Source organism: Mesocricetus auratus, unplaced genomic scaffold (assembly GCF_017639785.1).
Source record: "Mesocricetus auratus isolate SY011 unplaced genomic scaffold, BCM_Maur_2.0 Super-Scaffold_100676, whole genome shotgun sequence".
NCBI lineage: Eukaryota > Metazoa > Chordata > Mammalia > Rodentia > Cricetidae > Mesocricetus > Mesocricetus auratus.
In genome coordinates this window covers 43,856,499-43,877,449 of record NW_024429266.1, presented here as the reverse complement: position 1 = coordinate 43,877,449, position 20,951 = coordinate 43,856,499, and the positions used below count along the sequence as shown (strand labels likewise).

The 20,951-nt window shown below is 35.0% G+C and overlaps 1 protein-coding gene across 3 annotated transcripts in view; it reads left to right on the top strand.

The window, feature by feature from the left end:
- Nucleotides 1-20,951, top strand: part of Brinp3 (BMP/retinoic acid inducible neural specific 3) — a 367,648-nt gene that overhangs the window by 235,180 nt on the left and 111,517 nt on the right. For all 3 annotated transcript variants that reach the window (XM_005073465.4, XM_013115829.3, XM_040738278.1), the window contains exons 5-6: nt 4,780-4,885; nt 15,839-16,075. In XM_005073465.4, the coding sequence (XP_005073522.1) occupies nt 4,780-4,885; nt 15,839-16,075 (343 nt within the window). The remainder of the gene's footprint in view (nt 1-4,779; nt 4,886-15,838; nt 16,076-20,951) is intronic.

The window sequence follows — 20,951 nt, the reverse complement described above, 5'->3', positions numbered from 1 at the left end:
GGGTCCTGCGAATTGAACTTTAGGTTCTCTGGATCAGGAACCAGTGCCCATATCCACTGAGTAATCTCTCTACTTTTTGATGTATAGATTAATGATTGACAATGAATAGACACAAATAAATCAATAACTGTGGCCGCAGATGGAAATGAATCAGTGCCTGTCCTGATATAATAAATCAAGAAGAAAGAATTAGTTTATTAATAATATTGAAATTAACCTATTAAGAAAGTTTGTTGCCAGTTCATAACATAAATACAGAACATAGAGTTCATAAAGTAATCTTTCCTGCAACTGTTGTTTATATGAAAATTTGCAAGTTATCGAAAATTAACAAATCTCCATACCTCTTTACTGTCATCTATACACTCTCAAACTGTCATTCTGGTTTCTGATACTGATTTACTTTTGACTAATTCTTTTAGTGACTAACAATAATGCATGGTATTTCCTTATTTAATTATTTATTGTTTTTAACTTCACCTAATTTTGAGTTAACATAATCATAATGAACTTCTGGGATATTACATTTGTAAGATCTGTTCCTTCTTAGTCTGTCATTGTCTTTAATATTCTGGTATAGTAGTCAAGCCCTCAATTTATTTCCACATTGTATTATAAATGATAACAATTGTGACATTTTTTTCTAACTTGCACTGCTAACAGGCTGTACATACTGAGAATGCTTTTGTTTTGAACATCTTTGCTTGCATTTTGCCATATGCATGCTTATTTTATACTTGACACCTAGGTTATATTTTTTCTCTGCTTATGAAGACATTTTATGTGAATTTTTAGGAAAAACAACTATTTTACAGTGTTAGCAATACTATTACTTTCCATCTCTCTTTAACCATTTGTAAAGTACATAGTAATATTGCTTATATTTCTTTTTTCAGGTCCTGGACAAGAAAAGTCAATAATTTTATGTATTGCTTAATTTATTTTTTGAAAATTTCTTGCATGAGTACTGTATTTAAATTGTTTTATCTCTCCTTCTCCATACCCAACACATTCCAAATGGCCCCTGATTCTACTTCAGATTCATGACCTCTTCAAATTCTTGACCTAGGGAAACAATTGCAAATAAGTTACTTGATTCTGAGCAATAGTCCAGTGTTTAATTTGTGTAAGGAGAGTTATATATAATTCCTCAAAACCAAAGTTAGCTAAGGAATGCAACAATGTATTTTCAATAAGAAAGGCTCTGGGTGAGTTCTTCTGTGAAATTCTGATAGAACTATGTAGAGAATCTACGTAAGATGATCCTGCGGAATGATCCCTACTCTTATTGTACCTGGGCAGCACTAATCAGAATTAAGATAAAAAATAAAAACATACAAAAAAATAAATCATGAATTTTGGAGGGTGATGTGATGAAAGGTTGCTAGGAACACTTGTAAAGAATGGGGAGTTGATATTATCAAAACACATTGTATGCATGGACAAAACTTTCAAAGAGTAAAGATAAATAAAATAATAAGAAATCAAAGATCTGTGAAAGAAAAATGACTGTGAATGTCTTTATGCTATGAGACAACAAGGGTTATGAACAGCAGTTTCTTCCAGTTTCAACTATTTTCATGTGTAATAAAACTCTGACAGTAAACAAGCAAACATGGGGAAAATATTAACAGTTGTTCCTCTGGGCTAGTCATTTATCTAGTTGCTTGCATTTCCAACACAGACATTTATTACTGTTTTTATTGAAAATGGCAGGTTGAACATAGAATAATATTGCTACTCTCTATGTCTTATAGTCATGTAACCAAGAAGTAGTACATAGATGACAAGACACTGTCAGGGGGAAAGAGACACATTTATGTTTTACTCAGAACTTAAAAGAGATAAGAAATTCCTCCCTTTGAATATTTTTTCACATTCTTAGAAATGTTAAAAGCTTCATAAGAGGCATATTTAAAAAATAATATGACATAGCTGATTTGATATAAGTGATTTATATATTATATTGAATTTTTGAGATGATGTCCAAATTGTTTATATAACTAACATTTAAGAGATCCAAATGCAGAACAGAACTTGATGATAATACCCAATATTCACTGTTCACTACTGCAAAAAATAATGACACATAAATAAGTGGGAATTGTACTCAAATAATATTACTAAAATATCAGTGACAATAAAAGTGTGATACTTTAAAATAAATACATAAATGAAATATATGCTTAAATATTTTTGCATTATTTTCAAAAGCACATATAATTTACAGAAATATATGTAAATGTGTCTCTTGTTCATCTTATTTACAAAAACTCTTCAATTGCATCACTAGTTTCTTTGTTGTTTTTGTTTTTCTGGGTGTTATTCTTTTCTGCTATGTGATATTTAACAAAGATTTTTCCCCTTAACCAACAATTCATCATTTGTGTACTACAGGTAATTCTTATATTATTATCACATGTATACTCAGGTTCCAAGACAAACACAATCTGAAATTATTAATATATAAGTGTCTTAATCAGGATTCCTATTGCTGAGAAGAGACATCATAACCACAGTAACTCTTATAAAGGAAAACTTTTAATTATGCACTTATGGTTTCAGATGTTTGCTCCATTGTCATCATGGCTTTCTCAGAGTTCTGTGATTAAGATCTCCTGGATAGCATTTAAACCCCAGGAAAGACTTAGACTAGAATTACTAAATTCTTGAGTGGTCAAGCTAGAATAAGGAGAGCATGTTTGAAGTACAGTCTAGCTGACCACAAGAAAGGGTTGGACATGGTGGCATACAGGCAGACAAGGTGTTAGAGAAGTAGCTGAGAATTCTACATCGTGAACAGGAAATGAACTGAGATATTGCATGTGGCTTAAGCATATACGAGACCTCAAGCCCACCCTATAGTGATGTCTTCCACTAAGGCCATACATATTCAAACAAAGTAACAGTTCTACTCTCTTTTGTTTTATGAGAACAAATTACCCTAAAACTGTCACAAAACCATATTGTATTTGTTCAAATGTAACTGTATTAACAACAAAATAATGCTATACTGAAGGGCATTGTGTCGGTCTTAGGAGACATAGTTGTGTGTTCATGAACATGTGTACATTGAAAAATGTATAAATACAACCTGCTCAGTCAATATAATGGTAGTGACATGCACAAAATCTCAGGGTTAATAACTTGGTATTGGATAACCTGTGGTCTTTTACTATTTTTCCTGTTGTCAGTATTCCTTACATGCCTGCAGTTCAATGTCTAGTCTTGACCCACTTTTAATAGGTCTTCCTTCCATGTTAGCATATGTATATATGAATGCCATCTATGCTAAGCTTTGTTAGGTATTCATATTAATAAGTATACATGGGTGTAGTTTATCTGAAATTTCTAGGAGAAAAATATCCCGCAACAAATATCTTGTTCCTCTTGTATTTGAAATCTGTTCATCTTTTCTTCTTCTATGCAATCTGAGACTTAGGAAAAGGAGTTTTGAAATATGAGTTGAGACTTTCCATCACAGGTTTTTCTTGTTCTCTGAATTTTTATGGGCTGTTTTATGTATTGGTAACTATTTATTGCAAGGTGACTTAAATGTGAAACCTACATTTTCTGTGGCTATAAAGAAAAACATTTAGAATGTAGTTAGAAATTATACTACTTTGGAAAAGTGACAGTTGTAGGTCATTCTACAACCTTTTTTATCTCATTTTGTAGGCCCAGGTAGTTTTCAGTGGAAAGGATGATATATTATTAAGTGCAATTAGACTGCTGTTGGATATGACCAAGGATTGTGTCCTTTAGTATATAACATCATGATGCATCATAGTTTTAGTTCATAGACATCATAGCTAGGGAGGAATATTGACTGATCAATTTCCTTGGATGCTTGCATGGATCCCTCTACTATGAATACAAGTTGTCAAGTAGGTCAGATCTAGCTTAGGTTTTGAATATCGCTTGTTCAAAGTCATAATACCTTAACCAATAGGACTCAGCTCCATTGCCTAAGTGGGAACCAAGGGTAATGATCAAACCTTATATTATTTTGGACATCTCTTGTATAAACCTAACCAATAACTCACAAAGGAATTGCCAAGCCTCTTGCTGGCTTTTATATGAGATAGTCTATAGCTATTGGGAGAAATGCATCATCTCAGATAAAAAAATTCTTATTTGACCTATATATGTATGTATTAAATAATTAATCCTATTTTATCCTATGTTTTTAATAGCAGTGATAGTTCATTTCCAGTTTAATTAATTGCACACATTTAATTTAATCTAAGAAAACACAAGTCTGCATTATTTATTCACACAATTAAATTATTTCTGGGATTTAGAAAGATATTTGTACTCTGTAAATTTCTAGAATTGTGAAATAATTAAGAGAGTACAGAGGGAATTGAAATGAAAATGGAAAACTACATGCATGACTTTTGATAATTTACTCTCTCTTTTGTAGTTTCAGTGAAAATAATACATTAATATAAGCAAAATCCAAGTAAGAATTCAGGGCCTGAATCAAACACATGCTTATCATATTCATACAGCGAGTTCTCTACATAGAAAATTTTGAGCAAGTTCAGCTTTACATTTCACACCAGTGAAGCTCCATCTACCAGGCCAAACTTTACACAGAATTCACCCCACTAGACCATCACACACATGGCAGGTCGATGTACAACCATTCCCAGAATTCCTGTTCAAGAACAAATGTCTTCCACATAAAAGAAATCCATAAGGTAGGCTTGCCTATTTCAAGTGATGGTCAAAAAATTCAGGTAAACATAATAAAGTTGATATTTTGTTTATCAGGTGACAGAAACACGGACGGGTCCTCTTGGCTGCAGTAACTATGACAACCTAGATTCTGTCAGCTCTGTTCTGGTTCAGAGTCCTGAGAATAAAATTCAGTTGCAAGGTATGTGGGTAAAATTTTATTAATTATTTGTGAGCCTAGATAATATGCAATCCAGTTATAATTTCTTTTATATTTCTGAAAAATAAGTCACTGGTCCATGGAGAGGTGGCCCAATGCACATGGTGCTTTTATAAAGGAACCGAGTAGGGTTCTTACACCTGAGTGTGGACTCTCATCACCCTCTGTAACTACTGATCCAGAGGCTCTGAAGTCATTGTCTTCTTTGGCACATGCAATCTTGTGCATATTACCACACACAGACATACACATTGGCATGTGATTAAAAATAATAATAAATCTTAATAAAGAAAAACATGGTATATATGGTATTTAAAGATATTGACAAGATTAATGTACCAATTTTAAAATATCTTGATGATCTGGATAAAATTAAGAAAATATCAACTAAGTTTTTTCTCCACAAATTAAATAATAATAGTAACTAAATCTTATTTTGAGAGTATTTCTCTTGTAAATACCAATCACTGTTCCAGTAAGAGGAACTGTATATAGGTTTGCACAGTCCATAGCTTTTTCTCATGAGATTTTGTACAATTTGTAAACCTGTTTATTCACATTATAAAACATGCTGGGTAATTTAAATTTAACTTAACACAACAGACAATGCTATCATAGTTTTCTGGCAAGTAAAAAAAAAGTTTTTGGATTTTCATTATTCCAATTCAGACTTATTTTGTGGTTGTATGGATGATTTGTGAGTTTATTCAATAGAATTTTGGAAGATGATTAAAGTCAGGGTGCTTTGCTAAAATCATTGGTAAGTACGTGCATGTGTGATCATAAAAAGACACAAGTGTGTGTAGTCCTTCATTCTTAAAAGCAAAAGACTGAGAAGGGCCTAGATACAAATTAGGGGTGAAGTGAGCTTGCTATTCCTGTGGAAGAATAGGACTTGCTTCCCCAAATCCACATGGCAGCTTAAAACTGCCCAGGACTCCAGTTTTAGGGGATCTAATGAACTCTTCTGACTATGATGTTCTACTTCATTAATATGGTGTTAATACACACATTCAGGCACACACCCACATCCATGAATATTAAATAAATATTGTATAAAAAACAAAAATATTAAAACTTCACTATGACATAAGTATTATTTGAAGTAGCCTTACATGACACTAATGATGAGTTGCACCATCCAAAACAGTAATTATCTGTACAAAGTTCACTTTCGAGTCATTCCATTTTCCTAGAGATTTATAAACTTCATTTTAGAGCTTTATAAGTCAGACCTGTATTTGGTTTCATAGGAAATCATGTAGAAATTGCATCCTATTTTCCAGTTCTGTATATGTGAAGATAAAATATATCCAGAGTAGGTTGTTTAAAGTCTCCTTCCTAAGTGGTTAATAAATAGTGTGTGCTTCATATATTATAAACTATTTCACCCTGTTATGATATTTAAATCTGGTGACATTTATCATTCCATCTTCTTCACTCATCTTGTCCCCTCCTCTCTCTCCTACCTTCCTCCCCTTATACTCCCATTCTCTTCACTGCCTTTTATTCTTGTTGACTGTGTCTTTTGTTTCTCAGTTTCAGAAGGTTCCATTTATTAATTGTCAATCTCAGTGTCTGTGCTACTGGCATTAAGTTCAGGAAGTGGTCCCCTGTGCCAATTCATTCCTGGGTACCTCCCACTTTCTCTTCTAGGAGGTTTAGTGTGGCTGGATTTATGTTGAGGACTTTGATCCCTTTGGACTTAAATTTTGTGCATGGTGTTAGATATGGATCTATCTGCAATCTTCTATATGTCAGCATCCAGTTATACCAATCCCATTTGTTCAAGATACTTTCTTTTTTCCTTTGTATAGGTTTAGGTTATTTGCAAAAGATCAGGTTCCATAGGTGTGTGGTTTAATAACAGGATCTTCAATTCAATTCTATTGTTCTACCTGTCTATTTTTGTGGCAATACCAAACTGTTTTCATTAATATAGTCTATAGGAGAGCTTGAAGTCAGGGATGGTGATGCCTACTGAAGTTCCTGTATTGAACAGGGCTGTTTTGGCTATCCTGGGTCTATTGTTTTTCCATACAAAGTTGTGAATTGTCTTTTCAAGGTCTGTGACGAATTGTGCTGAGTTTTTTTTATAGGAATTGCATTGAATCTGTAAATTGCTTTTGGTAAGATAGCCATTTTTACTATTTTGATCATACCTATCCAAGAGCATGGGTGATCTTTCAATTTTCTGGTATGTTCTATAATTTCTTTTTTAATGACTTAAAGTTCTTGTCATTCACCTGTTTGGATAGAGTTACTCTAAGGTATTTTATGTTGTTTATGGCTATCGTAAAGGATGAAGTTTCTCTGATTTCTTTCTCAGCCTCTTTGTTGTCTACTGTTTGTTTTTTTTTTTCAGTTAATCTTATATCCTGCTACTTTGCTGAAGGTGTTTATCACCTGTAGGAGATCTCTGGTAGAATTCTTCAGGTCACTTATGTAGACTATTATATCATCTGCTAATAGTGAAAATTTTACTTCATCCTTTCTAATTTGTATCCCTTGATCTTCCTTTGTTGTCTTGTTGCTTTAGCAAGAATTTCAGGTACAATATTGAAAAGATATGGAGAGAGTGTACAACCTTGTCTTGTTCTGATTTTACAGGAATCACATTGAGTTTCTCTCCATTTAGTTGGATGTTGGCTGTCAGTTTGCTGTACATTTCCTTTATCATGTTTAGGTATTTCCTATTCTCTCTGATCTCTGCATGACCTTTATCATGAAGGGGTGTTGAATTTTGTCAAAGGATTTTTCAGCATCTAGTGAGATGATCGTGTATTTTTTCTTTTTCAAACTGTTTATATAGTTGATTACATTGATGGATTTTTGTATGTTGAACCATCCCTGCAAACCTGGGATGAAGCTTAATTGATCATGGTGGATGATTTTTCTGGTGTATTCTTGGATTTGATTTGCCAGTATTTTATTGAGTATTTTTGAATCAATGTTCATGAGGGAAATTGGACTATAGTTCTTCATCTTAGTTGTGCCTTTGTATGGTTTGGGTACCAAGGTAATTGTAGCCTCATAAAAAGAGCTTTGCATTGATCCTTCTGCTTCTATTGTGTGGAACAAACTGAGTATTGGTATTATCTCTTCTTTGATTTTCTGATAGAAATCTGAATTTAAAACATCTGGTTCTGGCCTTTTTTTGGTTGGAAGTCTTCTTCTGACTGTTTCTATTTCATTAGTGGTTATAGGTCTGTTAACTTGCTTATCTGTTCTTGATTCCATTTTAGTAAGTGATATCCAAAAAATCATGTTTCCTTTAAAATTTCCAATTTTTTCAAGTACAGGTCTTTTTATAGGTGAGTTAAGACCATTGATATCGAGGGATATTAATGACCATTGGTTGTTGATTCTTGATTGTTTTGGATTCAATTTTTGTAGTGGTATTATTTTTCCCTATTTCTGGCTTTTGTTAAAGTGAGATTATCTATTGCCTATATTTTGTTAGTGTAGCTAATTTCCGTGTGTTGGAGTTTTCCTTCCAGAACTTTCTGTAGGGCTGGATTTTGGATATGTATTGTGTAAATCTGGTTTTGTCATGGAATACCTTTTTTCTCCATCTATGTTGATTGAGAATTTTGCTGGGTATAGTAGTCTTGCCTGGCATCCAAGGTCTCTTAGTGTTTGTAGAATATCTATCTATGACCTTCTGGCTTTCAGAGTTTCCTTTGAGAATTCAGGTGCAATTCTGATATGTTTGCCTTTATATGTTAGTTGGCCTTTTTCCTTCACTGCTTGTAATATTCTTTCTTTATTCCGTATGTTTGGAGTTTTCATTATTATGTGGCAAGTGGACTTTTTTGTTTGGTCTAGTCCATTTGGGGTTTGGCAAGTTTCTTTTGGTTTCCTAGACATGTCCTTCTTAGGTTTGGGTACGTTTTCTTCTATGATTTTTGAATATGTTTACTGTACCTTTTACTTTTTATTTCTTTTAATTTTTATTTTTAAATTTAAATTTGAATTAGAAACAAGGTTGCTTCACATGTCAATGTCAGGTCCCTGTCCTTTTCCCTCTCCTTCTCCCAGGCCCTCCCACCAATGCCCATCTTCTCTTCCCCAATCCCCACTCCTTTCCCCAGGGAGGGTGAGGCCCTCCATGGGGGTGTCCATAGTCTGTCATTTCATCCAGGGCAGGGCCTAGACCCTCCCCCAAGAGTCCAGGGTAAGAGTGCATCTCTCATTTCTGTACCTTTTAGCTGGGCTTCTTCACCTCCTTTATGCCTAGTATTTTTAGTTTTGGTCTTTCCATGGTGTCTCATATTTCCTGGATATTTTGTGTTAAGGATTTGTTGGATTTAAGATTTTCTTTCCTCTAGTTTATCTTCAGAGCCTCAGATTCTCTCTCCCATATCTTGTACTCTGTTGATTATGCTTGAATCTGTAGTTCCTAATCATTTACCCAACTTTTCTCTTTCTAGTACTCTTTCAGTTCTTGTTTTCTTTATTGGTTCTATTTCAATTTTCAAGTCTTGAACTGTTTGAATTCTTTCTTTCATATGTTTCATTGCTTTTTTTTGGCTTTCCTTGCTTTCTTTATGAGATTTGTTCATTTCTTAAATTTTTGGCTTGTTTTTTTCTTCAATTTCTTTAAGGGGTTTTCTCATATCCTCTTTGGAGGCCTGTATTTGTTTTTAAGGTCATTCCCTTCTGTTTCATCTGTGTTGGGATGTTCAGGTTTTGCTGGCATAGAGTTCATAGACTCTGGTGGTGTCATAAGAATCTTTCTTTTGTTGGAGGTGTTCTTATACTGTTGTTGCCTTCCTAGCTCTTCCAGTGATTATAAGTGGGGTCTCTCCCTCTCTTGGTGGGTATGGGTTCAAGGCTCTATCCTGTCCTCTCTATGTACTGTGGACAAAATGATGGCCAATGATTCTGGTGCTTTGTTCTGCCTCCAGGTCTCTCTGGGGGATTCAGTGGCAGGAAGCGTCTTGTCTTTTCTTTTTAATGTGAGATGTAGTTTCTCATAAGTATATTAAATTTGATCAAAAAATAAAAGAAATATATATAATATACTCTACAAGAGTCACTTAGTAAGAAAATGCTGATTTTATTATCTGTGAATCATTGCATAGTTTCACAAAATTAAAAGAACCTCAGGACAGATCAGATGGCCAATGAGTAGAGACACTTGACTCCAAGCCTGACATTTGAGTTTGATTCCTGGGGACCAAATGATCAACTTTTTCATGTTGTCTCTCTACTGCTTCCAGACACACACACATACAGTTTCAGGCACAAATAGAGAGAAACACACACACACACACACACACACACACACTCAGGTGCACCATAATTAAACAAAGTAAATCAAATGCCTATATTGAAAAACATGATGAATTGAATAAGCACTTCTTTACATTTTATTTCTTTATATGTTAATACAAGCAACAAAATCACATTCCCTCCTTTACTTTTTTCTGTTCCCCAAGCCTCCACTGTGACTGTCTTTTTTGAATTTTTTTGTACCCCAAGAGTATAAATCACTATCAGAATCATATTAGGAGATTATCCTCTAAACTCTTTATCCTAATGTCATTTGTCCACTTGTCTGTTTGTAATAACAGAACAATTTTTGTTTCTCTCATCCTTCTAGCACACTTTTAAAAGCATCCCATTGTTTAATAAAATGTGGAGAGCAGTAACCTTTCTCTGTATTGTCTATTCCTTTTCCTGCCACTTTCCCCCCTTTTTTCCTCTGGGCATCATCTGAAAGCATCAAAATATTATTTCTTCTCATGTGGCAAATTAGAAACACTGTATATGCTCATAAATCCCTTACAGAAGACTCACTTTTGTCTTTTTGTCTTTCCACAATTCTTTAGGTAAGCGGTTCAGTAGACAGTTAGAAGCAGATGTACATGATCATTATAGATATAAAAAATAAGAGCATTTTTGGTTTCTATCGTGTTTCTAAGGAGGAGTGAAATTTCAGTTCAAATGAATCATGCTTCATCATTCTGATACATTATTTGTGGAATCAAAAATATGGATTTTTTTCTATAGATTGCTGCCTTAAACACATTTGTGCTTGTCAAAGTGAAGTTGCTCCCAATGAAGAATTTTGTTAGGAAGCCATAACAAAAGCATCAAAATTAGTGAAAAAATAAGCACTGTTAAAGAACACCAAAACTTCAAAATAAAACTATCATGACTTACCCATGTACATAAAAAAATTACTAGTTCTTACTCATATTTTCAGTAGACTTACTTAAGAAAACATTAAATATTTTCATGTCAGTAATAACATATATTGGGGCAGGGAGCAAGAAACCCTTGCTACACTTCCAAAGCACTCAGCACCCACAATGAACAGCTCACAGTGACCCAGAAGTACACACAATATACAAACATACATATATGACATATATGAAATGGGAAATACAGTGTAGTTAATATGTGTGTCACATATCATATAGATGACTCTAAGTGAACAGACAAAAATAAAGAAACTTAAGGCTAGGAATTGATGTTTATGTAAAGTTACTTAGTTAAAATAAAAAGAATCTCAATAAGGAGTTTACACTTGATTTGAAAATCATGCATAAATCTATAATAAACTTTGTTCCCTCAAATTACTTGTGAGTAGTTTTATGACAGATTATTTGGAAAGATTTTAATTTAAAGATTTTCATTCCAAATTTGCTACATTATAACTATTATGTAACATAACATACATTGTGATTAAGTTGATAACATATTATGGTGTGCAATTTAAATTTCTTGGTGAAATTTGCATTTCAGGTAGCTTTAGTAATGAAGTGTGAATGTGATTAATAGGAATGTAATAGTAAAATAAAATATTTAGGGATCTTGGAATAGAACTTTGAGTTCAAGGATGGATTTCTATATGTGCATATACGGAACTTCACATGCATTCTGTATCACTTCTGAATACATGTTGTAATACACATTTATTTTTTACGTTCACATTCTAGTTCCTTCACATTTTAAAATTTCATTACATGTACCATATGCAAGCAATTTTCTGCTTTTTCTCCTCCCCATCACTCTTCTGAAACTCACTACCCTTTATCTATAATTATTAGTGTTAAATATTCATGTAAGTTTGTAACTATTGAAATCCAATTTGCTGGGTTAATGCAATGTTGCCTATATGTATACATGTTTAGGGCTGACTGCTTGGGACTGTCTATCAGATGGCTGGCTGCTGCTGAAGACTCAGTCTTTGTCTTTCAGGAACCAGTGATTGTATCTCTTCATCTAGGGGTCTTTTGAGTTTTTCTCCATTCTCCATCAGTGTTTGCATTCCAGGCAGTGCTACACTTTTCTGGCTTTAGTTTGGCAACTTTATTGTTGAGATTTTGTATGTTCAGGTTCCTTGTCATAAACAAGAGACAGTATCAGCAGGCTTCCTGACCATCTGGCTCTCGCTAGTTCCCATTGTACCTCAGGTCAGTTGGTCTATTCATCTTGATAGGTTGTGACTTTTCGGTAATCATTTTTGTCCACTACTAAAAGAAGTTTCTTTGAGGAGTTATGAAAGTTATAAATATCTGTGGTCATAAGGATAGGTACTTAGAATATAGTTGGAGTTATGCTGGTTTAGGAAAGCAGCACTAATAGTCTCCTTAGGTTCTGTGGTATCACCAGTCATGGGTAGTTGTGGGGGTTTAGAGTAGCAAGCATGAATTCTTTCTTATTGAGAACGCCTTAAATCCAGGTGGCTAAATGGCTCTACTTCGTTTTTGGATCTCTTGCCATTCCAGTCATTGGTGTGGCTTTTAGGTGTTGCAGACACAGAGGAGGGTTGATGACTTTCCTCTCTTGCACCTGTCACATATCTTTCATATTTTCAAAACTATATTGGGTTTATTTAATGGAGGAGGGGAAATTTCTATGTCAACTTCAAGGTAGTATGTCTTTTTACATAGTTGCTGCTGCCATCTGATGTATTTCACATTATCAAAACTCATCATTTTTCTCTATGCACTTTTTCAAAAAACTAGCACCCACTCTGTCATTAAATGTCATTTAACTTCAGTTGTGCTATATTGACTTTTTCTAACATAGAAAGCTATGAACAGACACCAACTTTGTTTCTTGATTAACCTTGTTATAAGTCCATGTACACTGAAAAAACACTATGTGAAATATTTTAAGTCTCTCATTGATATACCTGTCACTTTGTCAATGATCATCATTTGACATAAAAAAAATTTACTCCATCATGTTGAAAGATATTCATGTGTCACATGAATGGTCAAATGCTGTCTTTAGTGAACTGTTTTGTTGTTCTGATAAGGCTAATAAAATTAACGACCCAATTAGTAATAGCTGGTACAATACATGAATCAACCCCCAATAGTTATTCATTCATATTCTATTACATTACTACAATAATTTTAATTTATTAACTTTACTGCCAACAATAGGAGAGTATCATGTCAGTCTTTTTCAAATACTCAATGTACCAAGCAATGGCATTTTAAATAAAGATTCGGATAAATCTTTCTATGTAAATTTAAATTGAAAATTTTAAGATAGTACTCTAAATAAGCAAATGTGTAGAATATACATACTACCAAGTATATGGTATTTTTGTTAAACAAATACTAGGATATGGTTACAGTTATCAATGCAATGTGAAATTCATTTTTTGAATACTGATGCATGTCTTTCACTCACTCAGGTTCATAGATAAAAGTCAGGGGTGAAGTAATGAATTGATTTTGTTACAAAAGAACAGTAAATATCAAATTTAGTTTAATAATAAGCATCTATTTAGTGTTGGCACCATTTTCTGTATATTGTTATTTATTTTAACCAACTGTTTCATTCTATCCTGATTTTCCCCTTCTTTATATGTATATACACATGGTTATATGGGTTTATATGTTTGTATTTATGTGTACGTAGGTATGCGTATGCCCCATTTGTGCACATATATGAGCATGCTTTGTGGGGACATGTTTTTAATTATTATCCATTGTCCTTCACCTGCCCTCCATCCCTTCCTTCCTTCTTTGAGTCCTTGCTTCATTTTTTATTTCTTTCCAAATTGGGTCTCAACTAGCTAAGGAGGGCTTCCATCCTGATACATAAGCTAGGATGACATACAAAGCATTAATTATCTTCCATCTTCCATCTTCTGGTCCTCAGTTGCTGGGGTGACAATGATATGTCATCGTGGGAATCTTGGTCAGAATATTTCACTGCTTTGTGCTTTGTTTTGATTTGTTTTTCATTCGTCTGTCATACATTACATCCTGACTGCACTTTCCCTTGTCTCCACTCCTACCGGTCCACCCTCATATCCCCTCTCCTCCAGATTCACTAATCCTCCTTTTCACTTCAGAAAAGAGCAGCCTTCACAGATATATCAACTGAACACTGAAAAACAAGTTACAATAAAACAGACAGAAACCTTCACATCAAGTCTGAACAAGGCAATGCAGGCAGATGAAAAGTGTCCCCAAACTAGGCAAGAGTCAGGAACAGACCACCCTCACTGTTAAGAGTTCCACAGGAACACCAAGCTACAAAACTATCAAAAACATGAAGATGACCTAGCTCAAACCCATACAAGGTCATGGTTGTCACTTCAATTTCTGTGAGCCCCTATAAGCTGATTCTGTAGGCCACATTCTCTTGGTGACGTTGACCCTTCTGGATCCTACAAGCAGTCCTTCCCTATCTCCTGCAGGGTTCCTCTGGCTCCACCTACTGTTTGGCTGTGGGTCTCTGCATCTGTTTGCACTAGTTGCTGGTGCTGGCTCTCTGAGGACAATTGGACTAGGCACCCTTCTTCTGTAGCAAGAAATGTTGGAGTTGAAACTATGTTTTTTTTCTCAAAATATATTAAATGGAAAATTTCAAATATTTCTTTTCAAGTTTATTCGAAATAGGACTTCCCAAAAGAGATAGTAACTACCAAACTAAGAAAAGTAGTGAAGTCTATCAGAATGTATTACTTACTCACAGCAAAGAAATAGACTGTGAATTAACAGTGTCAGGCCAACTGCTCCTTTCTTCAAAGTTTTGTGCTTGGTCCTAAACAATAGAATAATATAAGGTAGGCATTGTTGGTGTCCTGTGTTGAGATCTGCCCTATCAACCTTGCTGAATGCTTACCACACAGCTAGTAATATTATAGACTCTGTTTTTGCAGAATGGTGATCTAAAAGAAACACAAAAGTATTGAAATCAAGGAGCAGAAAACAGTAAGCATGTGTTTTCAAATATGTAGGCTTAGTATAAGTTCTGTAAAACATAATCAAATGTTTTAATTAATTTTATCAAAGACCCACAGGATTGTTATAAAAAGTGTAAAGTGCTAATCATGTCCGTAAATCTTGAGATTCAATATTCATGCAGTCTTTTTTTCTTTTTATTATTACTATTATTTTCATTTTAAATAGCTTGTTTTACATGTCAATCCCAGTTCCCTCTCCCTCCCCTACTCCCAACACTCTCATCATCCCCCCCAGCCTCCCACCCTATCGCCATTTCCTTCCACATAGGGTATATCTAGAGTCTATCATTTCACTCAGCACAGGGTCCAGACACTCCCCTAAGAGTCCAGGCTGAGAGAGCATCCCTCTTTGTGTTATGGACACACGAAGTCTGTTTGTATGCCAGGGATACCCACACACCTATGAACACTTGATTTTTGACAAAGAAGCTAAAACTATACAATGGAAAACAGAAAGCATCTTCAACAAATGGTGCTGGCATAACTGGGTATTGGTATACAGAGGACTGCAGATAGATCCATGTTTATCGACTTGTACAAAAATTCATGCAGTCTTTATGTGTTGAAATTATACAGGCAGGTGATTTTCCTAATGATAGATTTTAAACAGAGATAAATTCATGTTTAATATACTAAGATTTGCTATCTCTACTCGGAGTTAGCACTTTTGATGCCGCAAACTTGAACACTTCATTTGTCTTTCAAAGGGCTTCAAGTTCTCCTTCCCGACTATCTTCAGGAACGTTTTGTGCAGGCAGCGTTGAGCTACATTGCATGTAATTCAGAGGGTGAGTTTATCTGCAAGGATAATGACTGCTGGTGCCACTGTGGTCCAAAATTCCCAGAATGCAACTGCCCCTCCATGGACATTCAAGCCATGGAAGAGAATCTTCTTCGAATAACAGAAACATGGAAAGCCTACAACAGTGATTTTGAAGACTCAGGTAAGATAGAGATTTTACGAAAATAATCTCAGTTTTGGCACAAAATATGACTAAAGGACTGTTTTCTACTGTTGAAGCAATGTTTCATTTCATAGTTAGAGAGTTTTCATTTTTATTAATATTTCAAGATAACTATATCGCACTTTTTATTGCTCACTTAGTGTTTTAGTATTGGTGTTTTGTGTAGTGCTTATGTGCTTATGTGTTGTTGGAATCCAGTCTTCTCTTGGGTTAAAGTATTAGTTACTAATTAAAAAAATATTTTCATTTCAATACTTCAGTTTACCATCTAATAATCTTTATGTTTATTAAATTTTCTAGAAGCCCTTGAGTTTCACTTATCAGGAAAATATTGCCAGCATGCTTTGTGCGTCTTCTCATTCACATGACTCTTATGACAAATCACCTTAAATTGGTCACTTTTTAAAATCATATTGGGTAATTTATATTAACTATTGAAGCATTTTCTGTTATCTTTGTATATTTATAAAGACAGATACATAGTATTTTCAAATTGCTTCTTAAAAACTACATAACACATAGCCATGTACAACAGCTTCAGGCAGATACATTTTAAAATTGCTAAACTTACAATCATGCAAAATTGAAATATTTCTCAATATAAAATAACATTCTTTAAAAGACAATGTATAATAAAGCATGAAATATTGAAGTCTAATGTATGATGAGTGGTGGAATCAGTTAAAATGTGTTAGGCATGAATAACAAACAAGCAAAATAAAGCATGACATTGCACATGCATACACAAATAAGTAGGATTGCAGAGAGTCAATACATTTCGGGTTATTTTCATCAATATAATGATGTTGAAGCAGATACTGGAATTTAGCTTACTATCACAAAGCTTTAGTTAGTCACAAAGAATATATTTGATAGTTATTGCTGTTTTATGACTGTAGAAATAGCATTAAGTTGGATAACTGAAAATTACTGGGGAAGAAACTCCAAATATTATCATCTTAAAATGTCTTAATTACTGGAGAGGGTAATGGATACCTTACTTGTTTATTCCACATTAGTTGTATTTATTTTAACCCTAAATTATGTATCATAACTATAATTTGTCAATTTGTAGTGAAAATAATTTAAAAGTAACAAAGATGTTTTAGAAAGATAGACTTGACAACAACAAAGGAAAGGATAGAAACTATTAGAAAGAATGATAAATGAACATTGTGAGTTTCTGCAAGTGCTTTTCCTTGGGGGCATATTTATCAATTCTTGGCAGATTTCAAACCTGAGTAGCCTTCCTTACCCCTGGAAAACATTTCTACTTCAGGGAAAGTTAACCTGAACAAATATCTACAGCCCATTTAGATTATGATGATAATATTGAGAGTGCAAAGCAGGCAGTAAGTCTTTATAATATTTTCATTAATTTCAAATCAGATATGAAAACTGATGGCTAGGTACCTAAATTAATAAAGTCTGAATTAGTTTAATTAAATCTTAGGCAATGGATTCTAAAATTGTAAATAGATTTGAAATTAAATATGGTGTAGGGCTATCTCAGAAGGAGAAGCATGACGCAAAGCGTGATTACAACTTTGATTCTGAGTTTAGGAATGTTAAAATACTCGGCACTCATAGTGATTATTGAAAATAGAACATATTAATCAATAATTGTGGCCTAGTGAAGATAAAAATAGTTTCTAAAATGTGTATGATAGGTGTAAAATTTTACTTGTACTTTCTTGACTGACCAAAAATGAAGAGATGACAACTCAGAGACACCAGTTAGCTTCACACACACACACACACACACACACACACACACACACACACACACGGAGGGGTAACAGACAGACTGAGAGGGAGGTGTATTTCTACTTCTCGGCACTCTTTTCTGTTCCAGTGGGCTATTTTTATCTTTTCAATGGTAATTCTGTCTTCATTGTTTATTTCAGAGATCCAGTACCTTTATAAGTCGTTACCTACATGCTTCCTTCTCTTTGTTCAGGGTTCTTTAGTTGTTTGACGTGAGTGTATGTGTGTGGTCTATATATGAGAGACAATTTTAGCCACAAAATCCTGATAATATGGATGCCTACACATCACTTACATAATGACAACAACATTTGACCTTCAAACCATAATGGGGTAAATCTTATAAGTTCCTTTTCATAGACGAGAAGCTTTAAGAAATTCATGGCTTCTGAGAGAAGAATCAGTCTTCTTCAGGGAAAAGCCACTGATAAGTTATGGAATCCCAAGAGGTCACGCCTGAGCATATATAAATGTGAAAAACACTAAAACAAAACACTCAACAAGTTACAAAGTTGCAAAGAAGGCAAGATGGCAGTTCTTTCAAAGCTTAAAAGTCAATATTTCAATTAGTGGAACGTATGTTTATATATATATATGTATATATATATGTATATATATATATTGTGTGTGTATACATATGTGTGTGTGAGAATTTGTTTATGTAATAATAATTGCAGTTAAAGAAAAATATGTAATGGATTTGAGAAAGTGTAGTGCCCTATGTAGGGATAGTTGAAAGGAAAGTATGGAGTGGAAATTGTATAAATACAGTATTCATATATCAAAGTATTAAAATATGTAAAACATATCAATAATCAGGCCATGACAAGTCTGTGATAATCTGATTCATTCTTTTCTAGTTCTTGTGTGTCCTTCTGTTTTCTGTTTTCTGGTTGCTCTCACTGGGTCTTGTAGTGTTACATTGACTGTAAATAGCTAAAGTGGAAATCCTTACTTTGAAGAAGACCTGAGAGTGAAACTCAGCTTTCCTCATGTTTTGAATTTTTTCTTCCTTTTTTATTTAAGTTAGAAACAAGCTTGCTTCGCATGTCAACCTCAGCTTCCTCTCCAGGTGGTCACCTACCTCAACCAGTCACCCCAGTCTCCTGCCCAATCTCCACTCTAATCCCCAGAGTCTGTCATTTCATCCAGGGCAGGGCCTATGCCAAACCCAAAGAGTTCAGGCTGAGAGAGCATCCCTCAATGTGGGATGGGCAGCCAAAGTCCATTTGTATGACAGGGATAAATACAACCCAATGCTCAGTAGATTACCTGGGACTGCTCACTGACACCCACATTCAGGGGTTCTGGATCAGTCCCATGCTGTCCATCAGCCAACAGTCTGGGGTCTAAGAGTTCCCTCTTGTTCAGGTCAACTGTTTCTGTGGGTTTCACCAGCCCAGTCTTACACACTTTGCTCATCAGTTCTCCCTTTCTGTCACTGTATCCCAGGAGATCAGTTCAGTGTTTAGCTGTGGGTGTCTGCCTCTGTTTCCATCAGTCACTGGATGAAGGTTCTGTTTCCCAGACTCTCTGGCAGTGGGATTGTATGCTGGCACTCCCCTGATTCATGTCTAAAATCTATATATGAGTGAGTACATACCATGTTTCTCTTTTAGTGACTGGGTTACCTCACTCAGGATGGTTTCTTCTAGCGCTGTTCATTTGCCTGCAAATGTCAAGATTTCATTTTTTTTATTTTTGGATTACAAAAATGTTAGAAAACAACATAGGACATATGATTTAAATAGAAAAACATTTTAACACCATCCCAAAAGCAAGGAAGATAAACACAAATATTATAAAAGCAAAATAAGCAATTTTTATTTATTTATTTATTTATTTATTTATTTATTTTTCAGTTTAAATTTAGATAAGAAACAAGATTGTTTCACAAGTCAGTTCCAGGTCCCTCTCCCTTTCCCTCCCCTCCTCCAGTGTCCTCCCCCCAACCCGCCCCATTATCCCCTCATTTCCCCAGGGAGGGTGAGGCCCTCCATGGGGATGTCCATAGTCTGTCATTTCATATATGGCAGGGCCTAGACCCTTCCCAAAGAGTTCAGGGTGAGAGTGCACCTCACATTGTTCTATGGGAGTCCAAAGTCCGTGTGTATACTTGGGATGGGTACTGATCTGCTGCCCAAGGCTCAATAGATTACCTAGGCCTCCTCACTGACACTCACATTCAGGGGGTCTTGATCAGTCCCATGCTGGATTCCCAAGCTGATGCCTGGGATTCAAGAGTTAACCTTTGTCAGGTCAGCTGTTTCTGGGGGTTAAACCAGCCCAGTCTTAATCCATTTGGTCATCAGTCCTCCCCCTCTGTTACTGGCTTTCTTGAGTTCAGCTCAGTACTTAACCGAGGGAGTCTGCCTCTTCTTCCATCAGCCACTAAATGAAGTTTCTGTTTCCCAGACTCTTTGGCCATGGGATTATAGGCTGGCACTCCCCAGATCTATGTCTAAAATCCATATATGAGAGAGTACATGCCATGTTTCTCTTTTTGTGACTGGGTTACCTCACTCAGGATGGTTTCTTCTAGTGTCATCCATTTGCCTGCGAATCTCAGGATTCCATTGTTTTTTTCTGCTGAATAGTACTCCATTGTGTAAATGTACCACATTTTCTCTATCCACTCTTCAGTTGAGGGGCATCTAGGTTGCTTCCAAGTTCTGGGTATTACAAATAATGCTGCTATGAACATAGTGGAACAGACATCTTTGTTGTATGAATGGGCATCTTTTGGATATATGCCTAAGAGTGGAGTTACTGGGTCTTGTGGTAGGTTTATTCCCATTTTTCTGAGGAATCTCCATACTGATTTCCAAACTGTCTGAACCAATTGGCACTCCCACCAGCAATGGAGGAGTGTCCCCCTTTCACCACATCCTCTCCAGCATAAATTGTCGTTGGTGGTTTTGATTTTAGCCATTCTGACAGGAGTGAGAGGGTATCTCAGAATTGTTTTGATTTGCATTTCCCAGATGGCTAAGGATGTTGAGCACTTTCTCAAGTGCCTCTCAGCCATTTTGACTCCTCTATTGAAAACTAACATTAGAGAAATGCTGGGAATGGAAGAAAATGTTAG